This window comes from Saccopteryx bilineata, chromosome 4, assembly GCF_036850765.1.
Source record: "Saccopteryx bilineata isolate mSacBil1 chromosome 4, mSacBil1_pri_phased_curated, whole genome shotgun sequence".
In the NCBI taxonomy this organism is placed as follows: domain Eukaryota; kingdom Metazoa; phylum Chordata; class Mammalia; order Chiroptera; family Emballonuridae; genus Saccopteryx; species Saccopteryx bilineata.
Genome location: NC_089493.1, coordinates 25403541 through 25426862, shown reverse-complemented (window position 1 = coordinate 25426862; position 23322 = coordinate 25403541). Strand labels below are relative to the sequence as shown.

The 23322-nt window shown below is 50.3% G+C and overlaps 1 protein-coding gene across 4 annotated transcripts in view; it reads left to right on the top strand.

The window, feature by feature from the left end:
- The window catches only part of ESRRB (estrogen related receptor beta), a 179096-nt gene that overhangs the window by 52314 nt on the left and 103460 nt on the right, over nucleotides 1-23322 (top strand). The window contains exon 1 of one of the 4 annotated variants that reach the window (XM_066276288.1): nucleotides 16027-16337. The exons of 2 other annotated variants lie outside the window; for them this stretch is intronic. In XM_066276288.1, coding sequence (XP_066132385.1) covers nucleotides 16288-16337 — 50 coding nt within the window. In that variant the 5' untranslated portion in view covers nucleotides 16027-16287. Of the gene's footprint in view, nucleotides 1-16026; nucleotides 16338-22501; nucleotides 22778-23322 lie in introns of those variants that run through there. One more of the 4 variants, XM_066276289.1, reaches the window with a different exon arrangement.

Below are 23322 nucleotides of genomic sequence, written 5' to 3'. Positions count from 1 at the left end.
TGAATTGACTGTTTATTTCCCCCTTGCCATATAGAACGCCTTGCTCTGCCTCTGATCAGGAGCTGATAAGACTCGTGATAGAACATCCAGGAAGGGCTTGAGACAACAGGTCATCTCACACGCGCACAGCTCCCACCCTGCTTGGCACTGCTGCCACCTGGCCCCCCCTGCAGACACCGGACAGGGAACTCTCTCCACTGTCGGCCATGGAATCATGAAGGACACATTTGGGAAGCCATCCCTGTGTTTTCATTACACCCAGACCACCCTAGGTTGGAGATGATCCCAGCCCATTCCAGATGACTTGGCTGATCAGTGGCTAGGCAGGTGGGGTCAGGGGCTCACATGCCTCTCTGTCTGGGCCCACTCAAGGTGGCTGCATTGAGAGGTCCCCTGAGGGGGGAGGGGAACCTCGGGGTGGTCAGCTCCCTCTCTGCCACAGCAGTGAGGGGAGGACAGTTCAGCTGTGGGAAATTGAATAACCCTGACTCCCCATTAGCTCCGAAAGGCCCCTTGAAGAAGACATGGCCAGCATTTGGATTTTTACCTATTGAACACTCTTCCTTCAAGATTAAGAAATGGGAGTAATATACACACTTTTGAGGGTTGCCTGAGCGACAGCTGGTGTTATTAACAGGAGTGTAAGAGAAGGAGAATTTCCGAGGATAGAACGAGCCTCAGAGGCTGAAAGGGTGGCAGTTCTTTACATCCCTGTTGAAGGACTCAGATTCAGGGAGGGGTTAGGTCGGCATGAGGGCTCGTGTTTGAGTCACAATGCAGACTCAAGGCCATCTCTAGTGGGTGGACCTGACTGTGGCCTTGATGGTGATATTGAACAAGAGTCTACACTCACCAGGATGGTCCAGGCATTCAACTCATGGGCTATGTGGTTGGGAGCTCATGGTGAGGTGCACAGAGGGTGGTGGGGCTCTGAGGAGCTGCGCTCCAATTACGGCTGAGAAGATGCTGCTCAGATCCTCAGGGCTCTGGAGATTAGATGGGGTGGGGAGAAGAGCGTGTGACTAGGGCTGTCGCGGTGAATAAAGTCAGCCACTGACTAATGCCTCAGTTGTTCTCCACTCTGAGGTCTGCTTGTAATATGAATGGTGGTTAGGTTATAGAGAAGATGATCACAGAGAGAGGCAGGCTTCTCTCCCCGGAGATGAGGTCAGGACCTCCATTTAGGGAAGAATGGAGCGGAACCAGTATCTATTGACCACCTACTATGTGCCAGTCACTGTGCAAAGTGCTTTATACACACTACCCTACAACCAAACATTTTAAAGATTGAGAAAAGATGGACAGGGAGGTTCCGTATTGTCCCTGTGTCATAGCTGATGAGGGGCAGAGGAAGGATTTGAACTGAAGTTTGCCAGACTCCAAATCCTGTGATCTTCTTTCCTCGGCCACTGCTCGTCAACACACCCAGCAGGAAACTTACCTGGAGACGATTTCCCAGCAGCACACAGAGTGTTGCTTGTAATCCACAAAGCATTCAATATATTTTGATTCACCCCTTATGCTCCCACTCAAGAAAGCACGTCCCACACAAGTAAATGGAATAACATCACTAGGTACTAAAGGAGAAAGAGTATTGTGCTTGCATATGTTGGTACTTTACCAATATTAACATTCCTAGTCACTGACCTCATCTCTCGTTTGAAATCCACCTGTACATCATGACACTGTTTGAAAATCACCAAGCTACACTCCCCATGATAACGAGTTTGGTCCTTGCTCACAAGTATGCTGCACTTGACCACCTACATGGTCTTGACCTCATTCTGAATGAATGGCAAAGGACACTGATACAAAAAGCAAAGGTGTTTTGGGCAGGTTGCTACCTTTTAACACCGGCCTCCTCTAACATGGCCCCAGAGTCTCCAAAGGGGATGTCGTTCTAGGCATGGGTCTGATTTATAGTAGTGATGCTTATTTTATTTATTTATTTATTTATTGGATGATTGATTTGATGCTATTTAGAAAACATTGATTTTAGAGATACCACTTTGATTTTCAAAGTGTGCTCCCAGGGGACGTAAGGTTCTATCGAGGTGGGTTGTGGCCTCCCTTGGGGGTGGGACTGAAGAACCGAGAGTGAGACACAGTTGTTTAAATCAGAAAAGCTGCATTTTTGCTGCTTATATAACAGAATTCTATGTACAGTTAGTTGTAGCTGAAGACCTAAAAAAAATTTTTTTTTTTAAACCATTGCTTTAAAATAATGCTTTTGCAATCCCACAGACAAAAAACATTATGGGAGAGTCTCTCTCCCATGGACCAGCTGATTAGCTGTCATTGAAGAATTATTAAAGAACTAAGTCTCTGTCCTCTAGCCCAGTGGTTTTTCTACCTTTTTACACTTGGGAGCTGGTGATTGAGCTGGCTGGAAACAGAAACACACAATGAATAAAGTTTTATCTTACCATGCATAACAGTCCAACACAGGACAAGCCAGTGCTTGATTTCCGAACTCCACATGTCTCCACATGTGTGATGTATCAAACACTACATAAGTTTGTCCAAATGCTTTTTGTCTATTGTGCTTGATTGGTAAATGCTCTGCATGGTGCAAAAGTTGTTCAAACAAGTTCACAAGTTCCAAAGTGATATAAGACCACCTCAATAGTATTTTCATCAATGGTACAAGCTGATATGTGGCAATCACCCGGAACATAAGTAAATTTGACTAAGATCATCGGGTAGATATGCTTCATACAACATCAGGGTGGTTAACTCTTCTGTGAACTGGCACCAACTTTCTGATGGCCAGTGGTAGAAAACCACTGCTCTGGCCCGTCCTCCGAGACTGGGGCAGGAAGTGACTGTACTTAGTTGAATAGGTAGGTGAACTAGGATTCAAGGAGCAAGGGGAAATGTGCATTGATTGGTGTTGAAAGAAATAGGAATATAAAACCACTAATTTGATCTTGTGATGGCCTTTGAAACTGGAAGGGGGAAAGGCTATGGAGTAATGAGCCCTCCTTATTTTATTAGAGCGTTTATCCTACTTCCAGAGGGGACCTCTGGATTTCTTGGGTGTGTTTGCAGAAACCATTCAAGCACGTCCAGCTGGTTTCAGAATTGTTGCCCATTTGAACCTGCTCCAACCAAGCAAATTGGCCCTAATGGGGAAATTGTGCTTGGCAGTAGATCCTCTTCCTTTTCATCACCTCCTCCTTCTTCTTCCAGTCGCCTGTCATCTTCTCCAAGTCATAGAAAGTGAAAATTTACCCTTTGGCATCATTCCATAAAATCAGTTGGTCTCTTCCCCAATGTTACACTCCTTTGCTCATTTTCTCCTTTCAGTGCTGAGAGCATACCTCATTCTGATTTTAAAGAATATCTCCATCAGGAATGAACACATCTTACTAAATACCTGCTCAGTGGGGGATAGATTTGGTCCTTGTTGACTTGCCAGAGGCTATGTTCCTAAAGTCCTCTTATAAATTGGTTGTTTGGCCTAACCAGGCGGTGGTGCAGTGGATAGAGCATTAGCCTGGGATGCTGAAGACCCAGGTTCGAAACCCTGAGGTCGCCAGCTTGAATGTAAACTCACCAGCTTGAGCATGGGGTCGCCGGCTTGAGCGTGGGATCACTGGCTTGAGCATGGGATCATAGACATGACCCCATAGTCTCTGGATTGAGCCCAAAGGTCTCTGGCTTGAACCCTAAGGTTGCTGGCTTGAGCAAGGGGTCACTGGCTTGGCTGGAGCGCCTTCCCAGTCAAGGGACATATGAGAAAGCAATCAGTGAACAACTAAGGTACCACAACTGTGAGTTGATGCTTCTCATCTCTCTCCCTTTCTGTCTTTCTATCTCTGTCTGCCTCACTCTCTCTCTCCCTCCAAAAAATAAAATAAAATAAATTGGTTGCTTGTACCTCAGCACATGTTTTTCCACTTCTCTATGATGCTAAGTAAGGTTCCTGGGCTAGCCCACGAAGGCCTCTTCCTTAGCCATAGATGCAGTGCCGATATGGACTCCATCAAGGTGACGTGGTGGAAGGGCCAGGTATTCAAGTAAAGCTAGAATTGGGATCAAGTCTCAGATTGTCTTTTGGCCTTGGGCCACTTACTCTCACTGCTTCAATTTCCTCCTCAGTGGATAAAATGAGAGTGATGATGGCCACCTCAGATGGAAAGTGGGCCTGATTACCCCGTGACAGGGCTCCCGCCAGAACAGTGTGGGTGCCCAGCACAGAGTGGGTGCTCAGGAAGTGGTATGTCCCCACTACCCTGCTTCACTCCTCGTCACTGAGGTGGAGGAGTTCATACGAGAGCTAACCTTCTCCAGTGAACAATACAATACAAAGAGACAATGAAAACACAGAATTAACCATATCATAAATAAAAACAGAGTTTCTGTCTTTTTGATGGCATCTGATTAAAGACAGAATTATTCAATTAAAGGAAAATGGAGACATAATGAAGATGCTGAGATTTCTGGACACATATGGGCTCATAATGGCTCCTACTGATCTATCCGGAGATGAATTCCCTTAAAAACATCCCAGGGGAATGTGGACACTCTCCTTTCTGTTTCTGAGGACCACTCGCCCAGCTCAGGGTTGGGGCACAGGGGAGAGAACAAGAACACCTGGGCAGGAGGAGCGAAGGTGGGCAGACCTGGAATATTTAACCCCGGATCTACCCTCCTCTGTACAACAAAATTATACTTAGTGGTAACCGTGTCATAATTAATAATGATCATTATTCAACACCTTCACTAAAATTATTATTAAAATTATTTGCCTGATGTGTCGACTAGTGTAGGACCATAAACAATTCAAAATGAAGAGTACATTCCTATGCTAACATATTATTCAAACTTAATAAAATTTATCATGTAGGAACTAATATTTGAACTTACAAATCTCACATGTCACAGTTCTGCTCTGTGTCACTGTTTTAAAATTTAAATGCAAATTAAAAACTTCAAGTGGTCACATAGAAGGACACAAGCGAGGTCCCTCGAGTTCTCTCCCTGTCCGTTAAATTGTTTTTGAAACCACCATTTGCACAGAGAGGTCTACAGTACTCCAGGCAGAGACGCCAGCTGGGCCTTAAGTCAGCGTGAATGATTCTCCTGAAACACCGTTATGAATTTACTCCTGAAACACCATGTAGCTAAGTTTGCGTGTGTGCACGCGCGAGCGCGCGTGTGTGTATGTGTGGCTGACTTTGTAACTTCCACGTGCAATGCAATTTGTATTCAAATTTAGGTAATAAGAACATGCTAATTTGAAGCTTATGTATATAATTAAAACTCAACAGCAACAGCAGCAGTTGGGTAGAACTTAGATCAAAAAGAGACTTTCTTAGGGAGGATGGTTTATCATTGACATTGTTTTGATGAGCAAGGTCATGGCAAAAAGCAGCTGGACTTTTAGTTTTGCTGTTGGTTTCTGTCTGTACAGACAATGGCCTCTCATTGCTGGTAGCCACAGTGTCCTCTGGTCCCCGCCCCACCAGTGGGCCACCATCAGGTGTGGCAGCCATGGTGTCCTCTGGTCCCTGCCCGCCAGTGGGCCACCATCGGGTGTGGCAGCCATGGTGTCCTCTGGTCCCCGCCCCGCCAGTGGGCCACCATCAGTGTGGCAGCCATGGTGTCCTCTGGTCCCCGCCCACCAGTGGGCCACCATCAGTGTGGTAGCCATGGTGTCCTCTGGTCCCTGCCCGCCAGTGGGCCACCATCAGTGTGGCAGCCATGGTGTCCTCTGGTCCCCGCCCACCAGTGGGCCACCATCAGGTGTGGCAGCCATGGTGTCCTCTGGTCCCCACCCACCAGTGGGCCACCATCGGGTGTGGCAGCCATGGTGTCCTCAGGTCCCTGCCCTGCCAGTGGGTCACTATCAGGTGTGGCAGCCATGGTGTCCTCTGGTCCCCGCCCACCAGTGGGCCACCATCAGGTGTGGCAGCCATGGTATCCTCTGGTCCCCGCCCTCCAGTGGGCCACCATTGGGTGTGGCAGCCATGGTGTCCTCAGGTCCCCGCCCACCAGTGGGCCACCATCAGGTCTGGCAGCCATGGTGTCCTCTGGTCCCCGCCCACCAGTGGGCCACCATCAGGTGTGGCAGCCATGGTGTCCTCTGGTCCCCGCCCCACCAGTGGGCCACCATTGGGTGTGGCAGCCATGGTGTCCTCTGGTCCCCGCCCCACCAGTGGGCCATCATTGGGTGTGGCAGCCATGGTGTCCTCTGGTCCCCGCCCTCCAGTGGGCCACCATTGGGTGTGGCAGCCATGGTGTCCTCAGGTCCCCGCCCACCAGTGGGCCACCATCAGGTCTGGCAGCCATGGTGTCCTCTGGTCCCCGCCCACCAGTGGGCCACCATCAGTGTGGTAGCCATGGTGTCCTCTGGTCCCCGCCCCGCCAGTGGGCCACCATCAGTGTGGCAGCCATGGTGTCCTCAGGTCCCTGCCCCACCAGTGGGCCACCATCGGGTGTGGCAGCCATGGTGTCCTCAGGTCCCCGCCCGCCAGTGGGCCACCATCAGTGTGGCAGCCATGGTGTCCTCTGGTCCCCGTCCACCAGTGGGCCACCATCAGGTGTGGCAGCCATGGTGTCCTCTGGTCCCTGCCCTGCCAGTGGGTCACCATCAGGTGTGGCAGCCATGGTGTCCTCTGGTCCCCACCCACCAGTGGGCCACCATCAGTGTGGTAGCCATGGTGTCCTCAGGTCCCCGCCCCACCAGTGGGCCACCATCAGTGTGGCAGCCATGGTGTCCTCTGGTCCTCGCCCCACCAGTGGGCCACCATCAGTGTGGCAGCCATGGTGTCCTCTGGTCCCCGCCTGTCAGTGGGCCACCATCAGTGTGGCAGCCATGCCCATCTTCTCCTCCAACAGGAATGGATTTGTTTGCCATCACACATCGGTGACCTCAGGCACAGCGAGCCTCTCCCCCAGCTCCAGGGACCGAGCATATTTTAAACCAGCCATGGCGGCGATCCGTTCCTCCCCTGACAGTGATTGGTTTGGGTTGAGTATGTGACTGGATCCCGGCCAAGAAGATGTGAGGATAAGCCTGCCGGGATGGGGATGGGGAGATCCTGGGGAAGATTTTCCTCTGACTAAAATCAAATACCAGCAAACAACTGAGAAACAAACTAGAGTCATAAGGGGCGACATTTCCCCCAACATAGTGCCCCCTTCCTGGATGTAAGCACAGCTGGGGGAAGCAGGATGCCTAGGCCACAAGAAGCATCCTTTAATCAGAGGGGGTGGGGCGGGGGACAAGCTGAAGGTGACAGCCAATATGCTAGGAACGGCAGAGCAGAAAGATGAAACGGTCTGCCGCGAGGATGTCTGCTGTGTGAGATCATAGACTTCTCCTCCGGAAGCTGCTGGACTCTCCTGGCACTTGAAGCCAAAAGCAACTTAGCGTGATTGTCGGGTGGGTGTGCACGCAGGGAGAAAACCAGGGAAAGGGGAGAGCCCAGTACGGGGAGAGCGACCTAGGAACAGCACACTGGACCCTGTGCCAACCCCTTGCACAGTCAAAACTCCACAGATAACTCCGACTCCCCCAAAACTTAACCATTCATAGCCTACCGTTGACAGGAAGCCTTACCAATAATATACCAAGTACATCAGAATATATTTTGTATGTTATATGTATCATATACTGTATTCTTACAATAAAGTAAGCTGGAGAAAAGAAAATGTTTTAAGAAAATCATAAGGAAGAGAAAAATATATTTACAGTATTTACTGAAAAAAGATTCATTTGTTAGTGAACCTGCATAGTTGAAATTCTTGTTTAAGAGTCAACTTGTATGTATACACACGGCTTCCCAGGTGAAAGGAAAAAGGAGAGTGGAGAAGGACTATTGGGCCAGATGGTCCTGTCAGCTGGCTTCAGATGACACCATTGACCTGAACTTCTTGGTGATTGAACCAGAACCAGTGTCTAAGTGAATGGGTCATTGGGGTGGGGTGGAGCAGGAGGGGCAGGGTCTATGTGGGCCTTTAAAACAGCGAGTCTGTAACTCATGTAGTGACTACCCCTAATAATCTGTCAATCCTTGCCTTCAGGATGCCCCCCACTCCTAACCAAAAAAGGGGTCGTCAGTAATAAAACAGCTTGAAAGCAAGTCAGTAGCCCTCGACTGTCTGCTGATTCAGTCTGTATATTAGTCCTGATCCCCTAGAAAATAGAGCCTGAGGGAAGCATTCAAAATGCTGGCACTTCATTGGGGAGGAGTAAGGCCTGGGAACCGAGGGTGATGGGGGTGAGGACAGATGCCAAGCAATCTGACAATGTGCCATGATGCCAGCTACCACATCCCGTCGGGCCCCAAAGAGACTTACAAGTGGCTTTGGCATGCGTGTCTTTCCTAAAGTTATTTATTTATTTGTTTATCTATTGCTGTTTTAAGATTTTATTTATTGATTTTACAGAAAGAGGAGAGAGGGGGTGGGGGAGCGAGGAGTATCAGCTCATAGTTGCTTCACTTTAGTTGTCCATTGATTGCTGGTCGTATGCGCTTTGACCGGGCAAGCCCAGGGTTTCAAACCAGCGACCCCAGTGTTCCAGGTCAACGCTCTATCCACTGCGCCACCACAGGTCAGGCGGGAAGTTTTATTTTTTAAAATCACCATGAGAGAGTGCACAGAGGCAGAAAAAGGAGGAATTTGGGAGCGACCCTTCTGAACTTCTGGGGAACATCCTCTGGTCCCTTAGGAGCCAGAGCTTGTGCACTAGAAGTGGAGGTGAGACTTGGTCTGAATGGGGTGTTGACCAAGAGACAAGGAAAAAGGAGACAGTCAAAGGAACCTGGGACGACACCTACAGCGCGTGCGTGACACAGTGCTGGGACCCAAGTATGTATCCATTGTTTACAGGGACAACCCATCCCACCGTGTCCTACATTTGTTCCTCTCCTGAGGGGCTCAAGACACCCCTCGGGAGGCCTTCAACACCTTCTCCTCTTCTCTTCAAGACCTTTGCTCATCACCCTTCCAGTTTGCTTTCGAAGCAAGTTCCTTGGGGCCGAGCATAAAATTCCATCCACGCCTTGTGTAAGGGAGAGTAAAGAGGAGTTATTGCTGCTCCTTGCTCGGCTGGGTTTTGTAGAATTACCCCAAAGCAGTGTTCATCATGCCATTGAGCTGGAGGCCCATGCTTAATGTGCTATCTGCACTGACCCCGGGTGTCTCTCTGCATCGCTGCTCCCCCCAGCCCCGCCGCCGTCCGGCGCCTTCTAGGGTCATTGCTGACAAGTGTATTACCCGTGTTTATCCATATTAAATCTTGTGTCATTGACTGCCTTTTGCCCATTTTTCTAAACTCTCTCTGGTTCTGCAGTTTCCCTTCCTGCCTTGTCCTGCCCTTCTAAGAAAGGCAAACCCTTCCGAGTCAGGAATTCTCCTGAAGCTCCATGTTGCCAACGGTTTATGAAGAATAAACATGTTAAAGGTGGCCCTGCTCCAGAGCACAAGACTTCCTCTGGAACCAGTACTGACCCATTCATAATCACATTATTCAGAGCAGCGGGCAGTTCACCAATGGGACTGGTTTCATTGTAATATACCTTCGGCCAGTAGTAAAAACACACTGCAAAGCCATCATCTTAATTAATCATGTTTTAGATAGGTATAGCACGTTACAGTTTACAAAATACATTCAATTTTCCCTAAAACCTAAAAGCATTTGCTGTTTCCCCCGCCCCTCCATAAAACATTTTTAAAAAATCATGAAATAAGCAGTTCTACCTTAATTGAGCCATTAGGAAATGAAAGCATGTCCCAATATTTCCCATTTTGAATCTTCTGTCATTAATGCCAGGGAAACAGGCTCAGTCAACATGTCTCTTTGTTCCCACTTAATAACAACACTTTACATGTGTGTGGTCCCTTAGAATTAATTTTCCAAACATTTCATGTATTTTGAGGTTTCTTTAAGATAATTGTCCTTGAGAATAAAAACATGCACACAGACATAATTTGTGAGTTTGCAAAGCAAATCGTTCATTCTTTCTGTGGCCAGTGTTGAGATTTTTTTTTTTTACAGTTGTTTCATCATCAAAGAGAAGTTTTCCTTTTACCAATGAAGAGACCGGAGAAACTAATTGTGTGGCTACTTGAAACCAACTATGCTTTATGCTTAAATGGATGCAAAAGTCACAAGAAATTGGGTGACAAATTAATATGTGACACGGAATGAAAATAAGGTCAAATTTCTTTGTTATAAGGGAAAAAACCCATAACCAACTCTCATGGAAAATATTTAATTAGATCATTCATTTAGTCAATAGCTAGTTGTCCCATGTCCCTTAGGTACCAGGTACTATCAAGGCACAGTGCCTTTTCCTTCCACTTCCTCCTCCTCCCTCTTCTTCTCTCTGTACTTCTCCTCTTGTTCCCCCCAGAAATTTAGTAGGGGATAAGCTATCACTGTCATAATGTGTTCCTTTTTTTTTCTTGAGAGAGGGACAGATAGGGACAGACAGACAGGAAGGGAGAGGGATGAGAAGCATCAACTCATAGTTGCTGCACCTTAATTGTTCATTGATTGCTTTCTCATTTGTGCCTTGACCGGGGTGGGGTGGGGGGCTCCAGCTGAGCCGATGACCTCTTGCTCAAGCCAGCGACCTTGGGCTTCAAACCAGCAACCTTTGGGCTCAATCCAGAGACCATGGGGTCATGTCTATGATCCCACGCTTAAGCTGGCAACCCCGCCCTCAAGCTGGTGAGTGCACACTCAAGCTGGTAAGTGCACACTCAAGCTGGTAAGTGCACACTCAAGCTGGATGAGCCTGTGCTCCCGCTGGTGATCTTGAGGTTTCAAACCTGCCTCCTCAGCATCCTAGGTTGAAGCTTTATCCACTGCACCACCCCCTGGTCAGGTTCATAATGTGCTCCCATTCTCTTGGTGATTAGGAGGGAGAAAGGTCTTTGTTTCTATGGGGAGACACATCTCCCCTGCCTGCCCCACTTCCAATAATGCAAGTTGCCATATTGCATAGTGCTTGCAGGAAGGGGTCTTTTTGGTAAATAGAGAACTTTAACATACTATTCAGCTCTGTTGGTGAGAATAAGATCTTGAGGCTCGAAAAAAACCTCATAATGGATCTTTGAAATAGCTGGAATTTATTCTAAGACTCCTGGTAGAGATTTCAGATCATGAAGGCCAGTGGTGATGGTGGGAGGGAACCCAAGCATTGATCCACTCAGGATGTCGTTCGTCCCCTTCATATTTTAGCTTTGGTGTCATGGTGGCAGTGCTAATAGGACGTGAGCCTTCTTGCCCCAATAATGGCCCATTACAGCTTCAGGAAAAGCCATCATGTTTCCACAGCATTTATCTGTCAGCAGGAAACCATTATGGGAGTACAAACTCACATTGTATTAGTGTTATCAGTTAATTATGATCCTTGGGATGTGTGCCAGCCAATGGGCTGTCAGTCTGCTGACCACCACTCAGGGATATAACTCTGCACCCCCAATTCAAGTAGGTGAGAAGAGAGTGAGTGGGACCACAGATGTGTGTGGCCAGGGACCTTCTCCCTAGCCTGGAGACCATGGAGCCCTGGCCTGATATGCCCTGTGCCCAGAGATGCACAGGTTAGGCTCACTGTCCCGGTCGGGCCCTCCTTAGTCCCCATGGACTGTCGATGGATGCACTTTCCAGACTCACCTCCCCCAGCGCTGACCCTGGGGCGGAAGAGAAACAAGCGTGGAGTGTGATTCAGACAGTTCCACAGAGGCGTCCTCTTCTTCCTGGGCTGGTGGTAAGAAGTGGCCGCACCCTTTGGGTGTTTCCCCAAGTGTCGTTCTCACCCGGAAACTTGGGTTCGGGAATGTGCGGGAGAGGGAGGGACAGGGATGGAGTAACAAAACAATCCATGTCCCACATTCACTGGACTTAGGGAGCATGTGCCAGACTCTTTATAAAAAATTCCTGGCCTGACCACGCGGTGGCGTAATGGATAGAGCATCGGACTGGGATGCAGAGGACCCAGGTTCGAGACCTCGAGGTTGCCAGCTTGAGCACGGGTTCATCTGGTTTGAGCAAAAGCTCACCAGCTTGGACCCAAGGTCACTGGCTCGAGCAAGGGGTTACTTGGTCTACTGAAGGCCCGCGGTCAAGGCACATATGAGAAAGCAATCAATGAACAACTAAGGTGTCGCAACGAAAAACTGATGATTGATGCTTCTCATCTCTCTCCGTTCCTGTCTGTCTGTCCCTATCTATCCCTCTCTCTAAAGAAAAAAAAATTAAAAACTCCTGGTGGGTCTTATCTTTTAATGGTAAAGCCATCAAGTCCTCTGCCCTTTTGGGACCTGTGTTAAGTCCACCAGCTCCTGATAAGTTACTTGGCTTGAAAGAGAGAAAAAACTTTTATTGTTGGGCCATGAGCATCACACCACAGGGAGGGGATTCAAGAACCACTTGGGTGACCCTCGAGGTCCAGGTGCAGGCATTGGATTGGTCCATTTTAAGGACTTAGCCAGACTGGGATGGGAAGGAGAGGTGGTTAACGTGGCCTGTGTCCCACAACGCACCACACATTTGGAACTTTTTATGTCCAGAGAAACACAGTTTTGGAGAACAGAGTGGGCTACATCTGGGTACATTTTCCTAGGTGTCTGCCTCCTGGAAACCACCTCCCAGGAAAGCATTGGGGAAGGGTGTGGACACAGCAGCCCGGGTCCCCATCATCTCCCAGGTGACGGGTGGGTGTTGCCAGTGGCACCATTTCCGGGTGGGCTTCCTATTCCTCAGGAAAGAGCTTGAACTTGGGGAAGAGGAGAGGAAGGCAAGTGGAGAGACTTGTGTACAGATCTAGGGGTTGGATAAGTAAAAATCCATGGACAGCGTGCTTTGCTACTTACTCGCTGTGTAACCTTGGGTAGGTCACTTTGCCACATAGCGAAATCCACACACTTCTTTATTGTGAAGTCTTACGATGGTTCTAAATGATCCCTGAGCCCTCTTACCTGTAAGGTTGTGTGAATGTAATAAATATTTATTTTAGGGAATTTGTCACAGAAACAAAGTGACCTACTGTGTCCCCTTTACATTCTCTGCAATGATTGTGCCTAATGCCTTTTGTCCTATTTCCTTTTGGCTGACTTGCTCAGTTGGGGGTGCCAGTATTGGGACATAGGACAGTGAAGGGGTAGCTTAGAGTTTTTGTTAGAAGTGGATTACAAACAGCCTCTGCTCTAGGGGGGCAGCGGAGGTATGAAGTGACGAATGGTTAAGTGAATTTCAAGTTCAAAGAAACCCAAGAGCCCTGCCCATCTGACTCTCACCCCTGGACCACCTTGGTTTTCTGAAGAAGAGGTGACTCTGGAAGGTCACATGGAGTAGTCAGGACCAGATCCAGGAGTCCTCTGCATTCCCTCACACGGCCGCCTCTCCAACCAGAGGCGTGGAAACTGACCCCGGCTTTGGGGAGGAATCCTGACCCGCATGAACTGGCTGCAGACAGAGTGGGAGAAAGGCTGGTCCCATGCACTCTGTGTAACCCGGCCAGGTTTGCCTGGGACTGTGAGGCTGGACCAGGTCCCCAGGGTGCCCCTGCCGGCAGCCCGCATTGCCCCTGTAGCAGGGTCTGCAGGCTTAAGCTTGCCAGGGAGGCAAAGGAGAAGGAACTCTGCCCCAGTGCTGAGGAGATTGGACAGGCACAGTGGAGGAGGACGGTCTGAGCAGGACTAGGTCTCCAAGACCTCATTCTGGCCTGGACAATCAGCCAATGCCCAGAAGCCAGGCGACAGAAACAGTGATTGTGTACAGGCGTCAGCCTAACTTTTAACCAACACAGACCTCCTAGTTTCCCTCATCTGCCCCAGTGGCTCTGCATCCACTGCTCTGGGCTGGGAAGTTGTCTTTTCATGCTCCACCGAGTGTGCCGCCTCTAATTAAACATGGTGCACCCACACTCAGCAAGGAGTCAGCTGATCCCATGCAGCCTGTCGGGGCCTCACCCCCTTCTGGGGCAGCAGGCTCTGGCACCCCACCCCAAACAGCTACAGTTTACCAATTCATTCAACAAAATCTTGATCAAGCAACTCTATGTGCCGGGCACTGTTAAGCTCTGGAGATTCTCCGGTGAACAGAACCAGACATGGTCCCCTGCCTTCCCAGAGCTTACAATCTGGTGTGTGTGTATATGCGTGGGGGGTGGGGGAATCACTCATGCCAAAACACGTAGACATAATTTGCAACTGATCAATTACCCAAAGCAAAGTGCAAAGCAGAAGGTTCTGGTGTGGTTGGGAAGGTGGGGTGTTCTAGGTGGCAGACACAAGGACTGTGGGAGCATGGCATGGCCCAAGGAGGAGTGCAGAGGGACACACAGGAGCCTGTCACATGGGGCCTTCCTTGCAACCAGAGCATATTGGACGTGCACTTTACAAAGCGTCCCCTGGCTGCTGTGTGCTTGGAGAAGGGATTTCTGGGGTCAGAAAGGGTGCAGAGAAACCAGTACAGAGGTCTTGGCAAGATATGGTGGTTGCAAGCATAGAAGCTTAAAGAAATTCTGTCGGCACCTTCTCCATCTATAATGTGACCAAGTACTTATGTGGTTAAAAAAAAAAAAAAAGAAAAGGAAAAGAAAGAAAAACCCCGGGGCTGCTGGGGTTCCGCTGACAGAGCAGACGTCTTCATCCATCTCTCTGTGCGATACCTGCCCGAGCCCCGTGCGCGGAGGATCCCGCGCTCCTGCACTTCAGCGCTTATGAAAAATCTCAGCTGTGTCCCAGCCTGCACGCACTTCCATTTATCCAAGTCAAGTATCATCTGCAGTCTGGCTGCCCAGTCCCCAGCCCCTCCCAAGCGGCTGTCCCCTCCCGGGGTTTCTCACAACCCTCCTGCTTTTATTCCTGAAGTGTTTGAACACTGCCTGGAGTTACACTCCATTTAGACATTATTTTGATGATAAAATTATGTCTTCCCCCCCTACTGCTCATTGTCTTCCGTAGAATATAGGAGAATGAGATGGTGGTCTCTCCTGAGGGCTTCTCCCCCCCCCCTTTTAAATAATTCTATACCTCCTTCCCTCCCACACTCATTTGAATCATCAAATTGATTATTATCCCTGTGGCTGGCACATCTCACAAGATGACAGGCCCCAGAAGAAGAATTGGGGCATGACTTATAGCTCGCTTTGGTACGGTGGCAGCCCATCACATTCAGGTTCACGAGGGAGCAGCAGATCGGAATGCAGGTGTGTTTGTGGCTGGGGATTCAGGTGTGTATGTTGAAGTTGTCTACTTGTGTGCCTCGAAGTGAATGTGGCAGGTAGGTTGCTTGTTTCAACCACTGTTGTTATTTTCCTAAGTGGACAGGAATTTATTGGCCCGTGTCTGCGTCCTGGGTACGTTTCTGAGAGTTGCCAATGAAGAGAGCAGCATTTTGTACACCTAGAGAGCGTTTTATAGATGCACACCCTGCAGGGAACCATATGAAAGTGGTTCAGAACCAACTGGCCCAGGTGAGGAGAGCTGGGCAGGGAATTGTTTCTCCTCTGCTCTCTCCCACAGTGCCTTACCTGCCGGCCTGACCCTTTGCAATTCTGCACACCAGACACAGGGTTTGAGGCTGTGAATTTTTCTAAGGCGCTGGCCTCTTCCCCTTGGTGTGAGAGTGGAGAAATGTGACTCGTTTTTAATCTGGAAAACAGACCTATTCCAAAAGTCTGAGAGGTGAGTTTGCTAGACCAGCCAACTAAAAAGATAGGATGGAGGGTGGAGGGTATATAAGCAGCAAATCTTTCACCACGACCCCACCCCCGCCTCTTCCCTAGTCCCATGAGCCAGTTGGACAAAAAGTGTTTTCCTTTAATGGTGAGAGGGCAGGCCTCGAGGCTCTACAGCCCAGTCCTCCTGCTCCTCAGGAGGTGGGGACCTTGCCTGAGCGTCTGATTCCATTGAAGTCTCATTGGCTCACCCCCCTCCCCCCACCCCAGCTTGATTCTGTCACTTTAAGTCCAGCCCCTGAGAGATAGCCAATAGGAGCCAAACCATACATCAGTCTCCCAGCCTTAAAGCTACAGTAGGGTTAGTGGGCTCCAAGTCTCTGGTGTCCGAGCCTCCTCCACGGCTTCCTGTCCCCTCTGCCCACTCGGAGTGTGTGCAGGCGTGGGAGCGCTGGGCTGTGCACGCACGGCTCTCTGCCTCGTTCTCGTTCCGCCACGGCGCTTCCTCCCACTCTGCCTCCTCGGGCGCACTGTGCCCTGGCCGGGACGCGCACCTCGCCTGTGCCCTTCACCCGCTCTTCCGCGTGCGTGATTTCCCCGCGGTCTTTCTCTACCAACTGGGAATGCTAAAGCGGGCCTGATGGACGTGTCAGAACTCTGCATCCCGGACCCCCTCGGCTACCACAACCAGTAGGTGCTCTGCTTCTCCGTTGATCGGTCTGTCTGTCCTTCTGCCTGTAAGGCTGGCTGTCTCTATCCTGGGTGTCGCAGTTCTTCTACGAGGCATTTCTTGAAGTGGCCGGGACCCCGAGGGCACTTGGGGATGTCGGAGGGAGAAAGCCACACACTTCCTGGGTTTCCTTCTTGGGGGTAACTACCTCTAACTTTTCCAGTACCCCCCTTTACAAACTCTGACTTTTAGAGCAGCGCTCTCTCATTCACTCTTTCTTCCTCTCACGGAGAAGAAAATGTGAGTTTCTGTGGAATGGGAAGGAGCAAGCCCAGAACAGGTGCGGAGAAGTCGCAGAGATGTTCTGTCCTGTCCAGGAAAGCCTCCCCCCGGGCCCTTTGACTTTAATATTTATTTTCATAGTGGGGATCAAAAATGATGGGCAAGGGGGCGAAATCGTAGGTGGTGTGCGGGTTTGGAAACTGCAGACTAGCCGCGCTGCTTCGCCCCGGGGCCGGGTGCGGTATCCCGAGGGCGCGCACGCAGCGCGGTACCGGAGCCAAGGCGCTCCAGGAGTGCAGACCGCACGGCCCCAGGCGCATTGCGCCCTGCGTGCCCTGTGAGGCGAGCCCGCATCCTTCCAAGCGTCGGGACATCGGCCCCGCGTTGCGGCGCAGGCAAAGTTGGTTTGGGGAAGCTTCGGCCCGGAGGAACAGACAAGTGAAATGTCCGTGCCCCCGAGCGGCTTTGCACTCACCTGGAGGGAACCTGGAGTGTTATGAGTGGCATGGGCGTAGGTGGCGGCCGGGGCTACAGAACTGGACTCCCAGAAATCGCGCGTCCCCGGGCTTGGGCAGCGCGACGCGCGCGCGGAGTGGGAAAGTGGAGAACTGACCTCCTCCTCCCCTCAAACGCCGGGGTGGGGGTGGGGGCTGCCATGAGCATTCAACCCTGGCTCCCAGGGGGTCGGGCGCTGGCCACCCGAGGTTTCCCTTCCAGGGCCTTCTGTGTAGAAGCTCCACTTGCCCGGGTACCTGCCCAGGTCTCTGGCGCTCCGCGTCCCGCTGCGTCCTGGGCTGTTGTCCGGGCGTCTGGGTGCCCGTAGCGCGTTGTCCCTCGGAATGCTTAAATAAAATAATAAAAGGAGACTCTAGATTATTGCGGAACTGCTCAACTTCGTGCTCTTCTACCTCTTTAATTTTTTTTTCCTGAAGCTAACTAAACTACCGAAGTCACCTATCGCCCCACCATCCTTTCAATTTTGTACCTCTCCCAAGAACCAGGACGTCCCTAAAATAAATACTCTAGACAATGAATATGGAAGTGCTTTTAACCGCTCCCCCCCCACTCCCTCCCCCCGGGTGGACCACGCGTGAAAGAAGAGGCAACTTCACAGCAGCAGCTCGTGTCGAGGACCGGAATGTCCCAGCCTCCATGCTGACCTTTTGGTTCTAGTTTTAGGAATTCCCTGGACAGTGGGTCCTTTCGATGACACCAGAATTTAGACAGAAATGTCAGAACCTGGTGAATGGGTTGGGAGATGAGGGGAATTCTTAATTATAATGAATTCAGATTTTCATCCGTTTGAAAAGCGGCTTTTCATCCTGTTGAAAGGTTATGCTGATCCCAGCTTGTTTGGCCGGTGGGGTGGGGTAGTGCCATAAGATGCTTCCTCCCGTGGAAGAAACCTCGGGTGGGTAAGTGAGGCCGTGAACAATGTTTGGCGCTTGTGTGTGTGTGGGGGGGCATTTTCTCACATAAAACTACCAAGTGGGACAAATATTGGAGATACAAATTATTTAGGCTCCCTCTCTCCAGAGGTGACTTCTTTAGTTGAGCTCGAGATATCTGTGTATGTGTCCTTGGCTCAAATCAGAGACAGCACATATGAAAATTCAAGTGGAGGGAATGCATCCTTTGATTACGTTGACCAGTAAGCAAGAGGAGACAGAGGATTTAGCAGTGGGGTAATCCATCGAGTTGACAGCAGCCCTGGCTCGAGTTTGGGAGGAAATATGGGCAAAGGGGGAATGTCAAGGAAGCAGCAAAGGGGCACGAGGGAGCCGAGGTCCTGGGTGTCCCGGGAGGGTTTTACGTGGAAATCATTTGTGAAGTTAAGTCTGACCGTGGTTTAGAGTCCCTACCCTTCCTGGTTTCTTTGCAAAGAATTAGCTTCTCACTCCACGGGGCTCAGGTAAACCCATAAATAGACCCGCCGTTGCTACTGAGGAACTAAGCATCCCTGTGCAGTGCCGTTTCCCTGTGCGATGCCCTGTGCCCTGGGGAGCTGGCCCCCCACACTCCGTGTGCCCTGCGGAGGTTCTAGTCGGCTGTGTGCAGGGTACAAGTTCTCCAAGGAGCAGCTTGTGGAGGGCAGAGGCTGGTGAGGCGGGGAGGCAGCTTTCTGACCTCAAAAGCTTCATGACAAGTAGCTTTAGAGCCATTCGTAGCAAAATAACAAGACAGCATTTATTATTATTATTATTATTATTTGGTTTGTTGGAAGGACAGCAGGACAAATCCATTCCTTCTGGTGCTGATGTTTCTTGGGGAACATATACACGAGTGGGTCCGTGTGCTCTGTACACAGTTTCTACCCATGAGGCTTAATCACCGTTCCTGCGGTTGAGAAAACCCAGGGGCGCAAGGACCGCTGTTCAGCCCTCCTCCCCTACTAACACGGAGAGGAACTATCTCTCTTTCGTGTACACACGCACACACACACACACATACACTCATACCTTTCTACCCTTCATTTTCATTTTCCTGTAGCCAATCCTGTAGGTGACTCCATTACCATTTCTAATCAATATTTTATGTACAGACATAATCAGCTGGAGTGGGAGTGAGTGCCCTGGCCTGCATGTGCCTGTGTACAAATGTATCTGTGACCCGCCAGGCTGGGGACCCCTGGCGTACAACAGGGGGTGGGGAGGGGGCTGGGGCGGGGGCTGCCAGTGACCACTTTGCTGCTATTAAAGAAACAAAGAACAAATTGTCCCGAAGGTAAAATATGTGGCTTCACACATAGGAAAAATGCCACATGGTAATTCAGAATCAGTGACCCAGAGAAAAACAAAGGGGGAAATTAATTTTTAATGGTACATTTAAAAATAAATCAGAGTGAGGACATTAGTCTGGGTTTTCCAAGGGAGGGGCTCTAGGAAATAAACCTCTGTGCTTAGCACCCTTCTGGAAGTGCGGGCCGCCGCCGGGGAAGAGGATGGGGCGATGGGAGGCGGGCCTTGCTCAGGCCCGTGGGCGATAATCTGGGAGGAAACAGGAGGTGAAGGAGGAAGGCCCTGTCCTGGGAACGGCCCTTTCCAGCTCAGTGAGATCCTGACATCAACTGGAAATTTCCTCTTGGAGTGTATTATGCCCCCAATTCCCTTCACTTTAGAAACAATCCCCTATTTTACCAGTAATGGGGACATATGAAAAGATGTTTCTTAAGAATATGTGAATGAGGAAACAATCTGGCCCATCAATAAACATTCCAGTCAGTCAGAGAGGAGGGACTAACTGAGAAGTCAGGGTCTTTTCGGAGAAAGCGCTGCAAGGGAAGGGGCTGTGACAGAGATTTTGTGTCACAACCCTGCCTTCTCAGAGCGCCCCCGGCCCAGCCCTGGCTCAGGGGGCCCTTGTAACTTTGTCTAGCATCCTTGATTCATGTTTCTAATCATTGGACATTTTGCTGAATGGTTTTTAAAGATAATGTAAACTCGTTGGAAAAGTTTCTTCCTCGGTCCTCTGCAGAACGCCTTGTCTCTTTGGAGTGCTTGGAACTGGAAGAATCTGCACGAGTCTAGCAGGCCAAAGGGGAAGGGTAGGAGAGAGACATTGAACACACGTGTGTACTGGGGACGGTGGTGGAGTTGCTTGAGCGAGTAAGCAGAATGCAGAAGGAAAGGGAACTCAGACGACAGACAAGAAACGATGCTCTCGACGCAGCTGTGCAGTGCCTGCTCTGGAACTGGTCTTCCCAAATGCTTTAGTGCAGTGATCCCCAACCCCGGGCCGCGGACCGGTACCGGTCCATGGGCCATTTGGTACTGGTCCGCAGAGAAAGAATAAATAACTTATATTATTACCATTTTATTTATATTTAAGTCTGAGCAATGTTTTATTTTTTAAAAATGACCAGATTCCCTCTGTTACATCCGTCTCTTAAGACTCACTTTTGATGCTTGTCTCGGTCACATGATACATGTATCCGTCCCACCCTAAAGGCCAGTCTGTGAAAATATTTTCTGACATTAAACCGGTCCATGGCCCAAAAAAGGTTGGGGACCACTGCTTTAGTGGCTCCCTCACCACAAGTAAAATTCTGGTTCTGATCCAAGGGGAAGGGACAGCAGCTATTCAGACCATAATCTGTTCCTTCAAAGTGAGGTCCAGCCCACTGCCTGAACACCCATGCTATGCCTTCCCACACCTACCGGCTGTCACGGACTCTTTCCATCAACTCCCCGAAAGTGAAGCCTTCCCTGTGCTCTTCCAGCTTGACCAGAATTAGCCCGTGCTCCCTATGGTTCTGTTGAGAGTTTCTGGCTTGGAGTACAGTGGCTCTTGACTGAATTATCCTGTGGGGACCCCAGTGCGGCTTAGTGTTTAACTTCGAATGTCCTCCACAAGTGCTTTGTTTTTAGAGGGTGCGTGGTCCCAGGAAGGGGCTTCAAGTAGAGGGTCCATGGACCATGCCCGGAAGCTGGGAAGGGTGAAACTTGGGGATAGGCTGGAACTAGACAAATCTGAGCCCCTATTCTGCCTGTTTGCCCTTGAGGCCATTTGCTGATTTCTAAGGATTAATCAAAGACCTCAAGTGCTTGGTGGCTCCTGACTGGGCTTCATCCCTGCTGAGTTCCTCTTTCTCAGTCCCAGTAGCCTCCGACCTCCAGGAACCATTACACATGTGGTCATTCTTCGGAGATAGGGCCCATAGGTGTCTTCTGGTCCTGGTGTCCCCTGGCATGGCTGGTGTGGCCTGGTCCCTGTGCAGGGAGGTGGTGGTGTTTATAATTGCAAATGTAATTAGCAGAGCAGCTCTAGGGGTCTGGGATGCTCAACTTCTCTGCATATCACGGTGACCCTGTGATGGCTGGCCATGCGGGTTAACTCTCACCAAGCCAGCTTGCCCCTGCCTCTGTGAGGCCAGTGACCTTCACTGATCACGGCAGAGCGGTCCTGGGGGGCGGGGGGCGGGGCCAGACCCCTCCTCAGAGGGAATGTTAGGGCAGTGTCTGGGAGAGGTGAGTGTTGGGGAGTTATTTCTTCCCTAGGCCCCTGGACGAGTGAGTGGCCCTTGCCTGCTGTAACAGTGTGAGCCTGTGTGGCAGGCTGCTCTGGGCACTCCTCCTTCACTTCCCAGCACACTACCGGGAGGTGACGGCAAGACTTGGGGTGCATGCTGGTTTGTGGCCCCGGAGGCTACCTTGGAGAAAGGCAGGCTCTAAAGGGGTTACATCATGACTTCCAGCGAGTGCTCTTGAGGCTCAGTGGGCAGGGAGAAGTGACCGCCCACTGGTTCCTGGGGTCCACAAAGCTGGACAGCCCCAGGGGGCCCACTCAGGGAGGGACTTGTAGGGAAGCCAGCCATGGGAGAGCACAGGTCCCATTTGTCCCTGGGAGCAGACAGCGCCTAACCAACCATCCAACAAAAGACACCAAAAAGCTAGACTAATGGGGAACCACGGAGCTGCGTGATCTTTCTCTCCCTCTCTTGTGGGTGTACTTGTATCTGCCTACTAGAGCCTCTTTCTGGACCGATCAGGATTAGAATAGAAAGGATCTCACAGCACCTTTATTTATAAGCAGTGGCTTAAGGGAGTGTCAAGATATTTTCTGTTGCTGTTAACACCCCTGTTGTAGGGAATATCTCTGAGCCCCAAAACATCAAACGCCGCATCCGATCCGGGAAGAGTTCCCAGCTGGAGGGTCTATGTGTGCGCCCGCCCGTGTGAGCGGGCATTCCGGGGTGCTGTTCCCCTTTAGGATGGGAGAAAGAAGGGGTCGGGGGCTCTGCTGTTTCCACACAGCCCCGTTGCCTGCGGCACCCCGGGCCCAGGCGGAGGTCAGGCTGTGGCTGCATTCCAGTGGGGGCTGTGGAGCCCTGGGTTTTTTCCACGGTGTGAGAGGGAGCCCAGAGGGGCCTGAGGGCACGGGTGCGGCAGCCTGAGGAGTTCAGTCTCTCTTTGGAGGCTCTCCAGTGTTCCGGCCTGGCTGGGGCTGCGCAGGCCCCGGAGACAGCGAGACGGCAGCCAGTCCTGCCCTGCTCGGGGATAACAGATGGCCACACGCACAGGAGCATTCGGACCGTTCTGGTCAGGGTCCCAATTGCCCCTCCTCTCCCTGGATGCGGCTGTGGATGGTCTATAGCAGGAAGGGTCAAATGTTTTCTTAAATCGAGGAAAATCGTACTGGTTAATCTTCCCATGGGACTTTCAGTATGGAATTGGACAAGGTAGGAGAAAAAAAAAAGCCAAAACCCTAATGGCTGAACGTCTTAAATTCAAATTTGTATGATCTTGGGTTAAAATAAACCCCAAGCAAAAAGTTTTCCTGGGGGTTATAGAGACATATTTTTTTTTCCATCTTTTTAACCTGTACAGTTTAGTCCCAAAGAATTCTCTCTCTCTCTCTCTCTCTCTCTCTCTCTCCCCCCCCCCTCTCTCTCTCTTCCTAAGGACTTTAAAATATCTATTCAATATTATCATTCAGCATCTATGGAATTGAGCCTTTTCTGGGACTGGTTTTCTGGATAATGTTATTTTATTTCTCAATGTCATTTTATCCAGAGGTCAAAAGGCAGTTAAACAAACTCCAACAAGGTTTTGTTTTTATCTTCTCATTTCAAACGTGATCAATTTTCATTTAAAACGATATCAGCATCCTCTCCTGCCAATTACAGCAGCGGCCAGCCCCGCACGGGGCCATCCGTGTTTACGAGGGACTCCGTTTGAAATTGCCCGGATGCAAAGTGCCCATCGGAGTCAAGCTCTGCCGTCG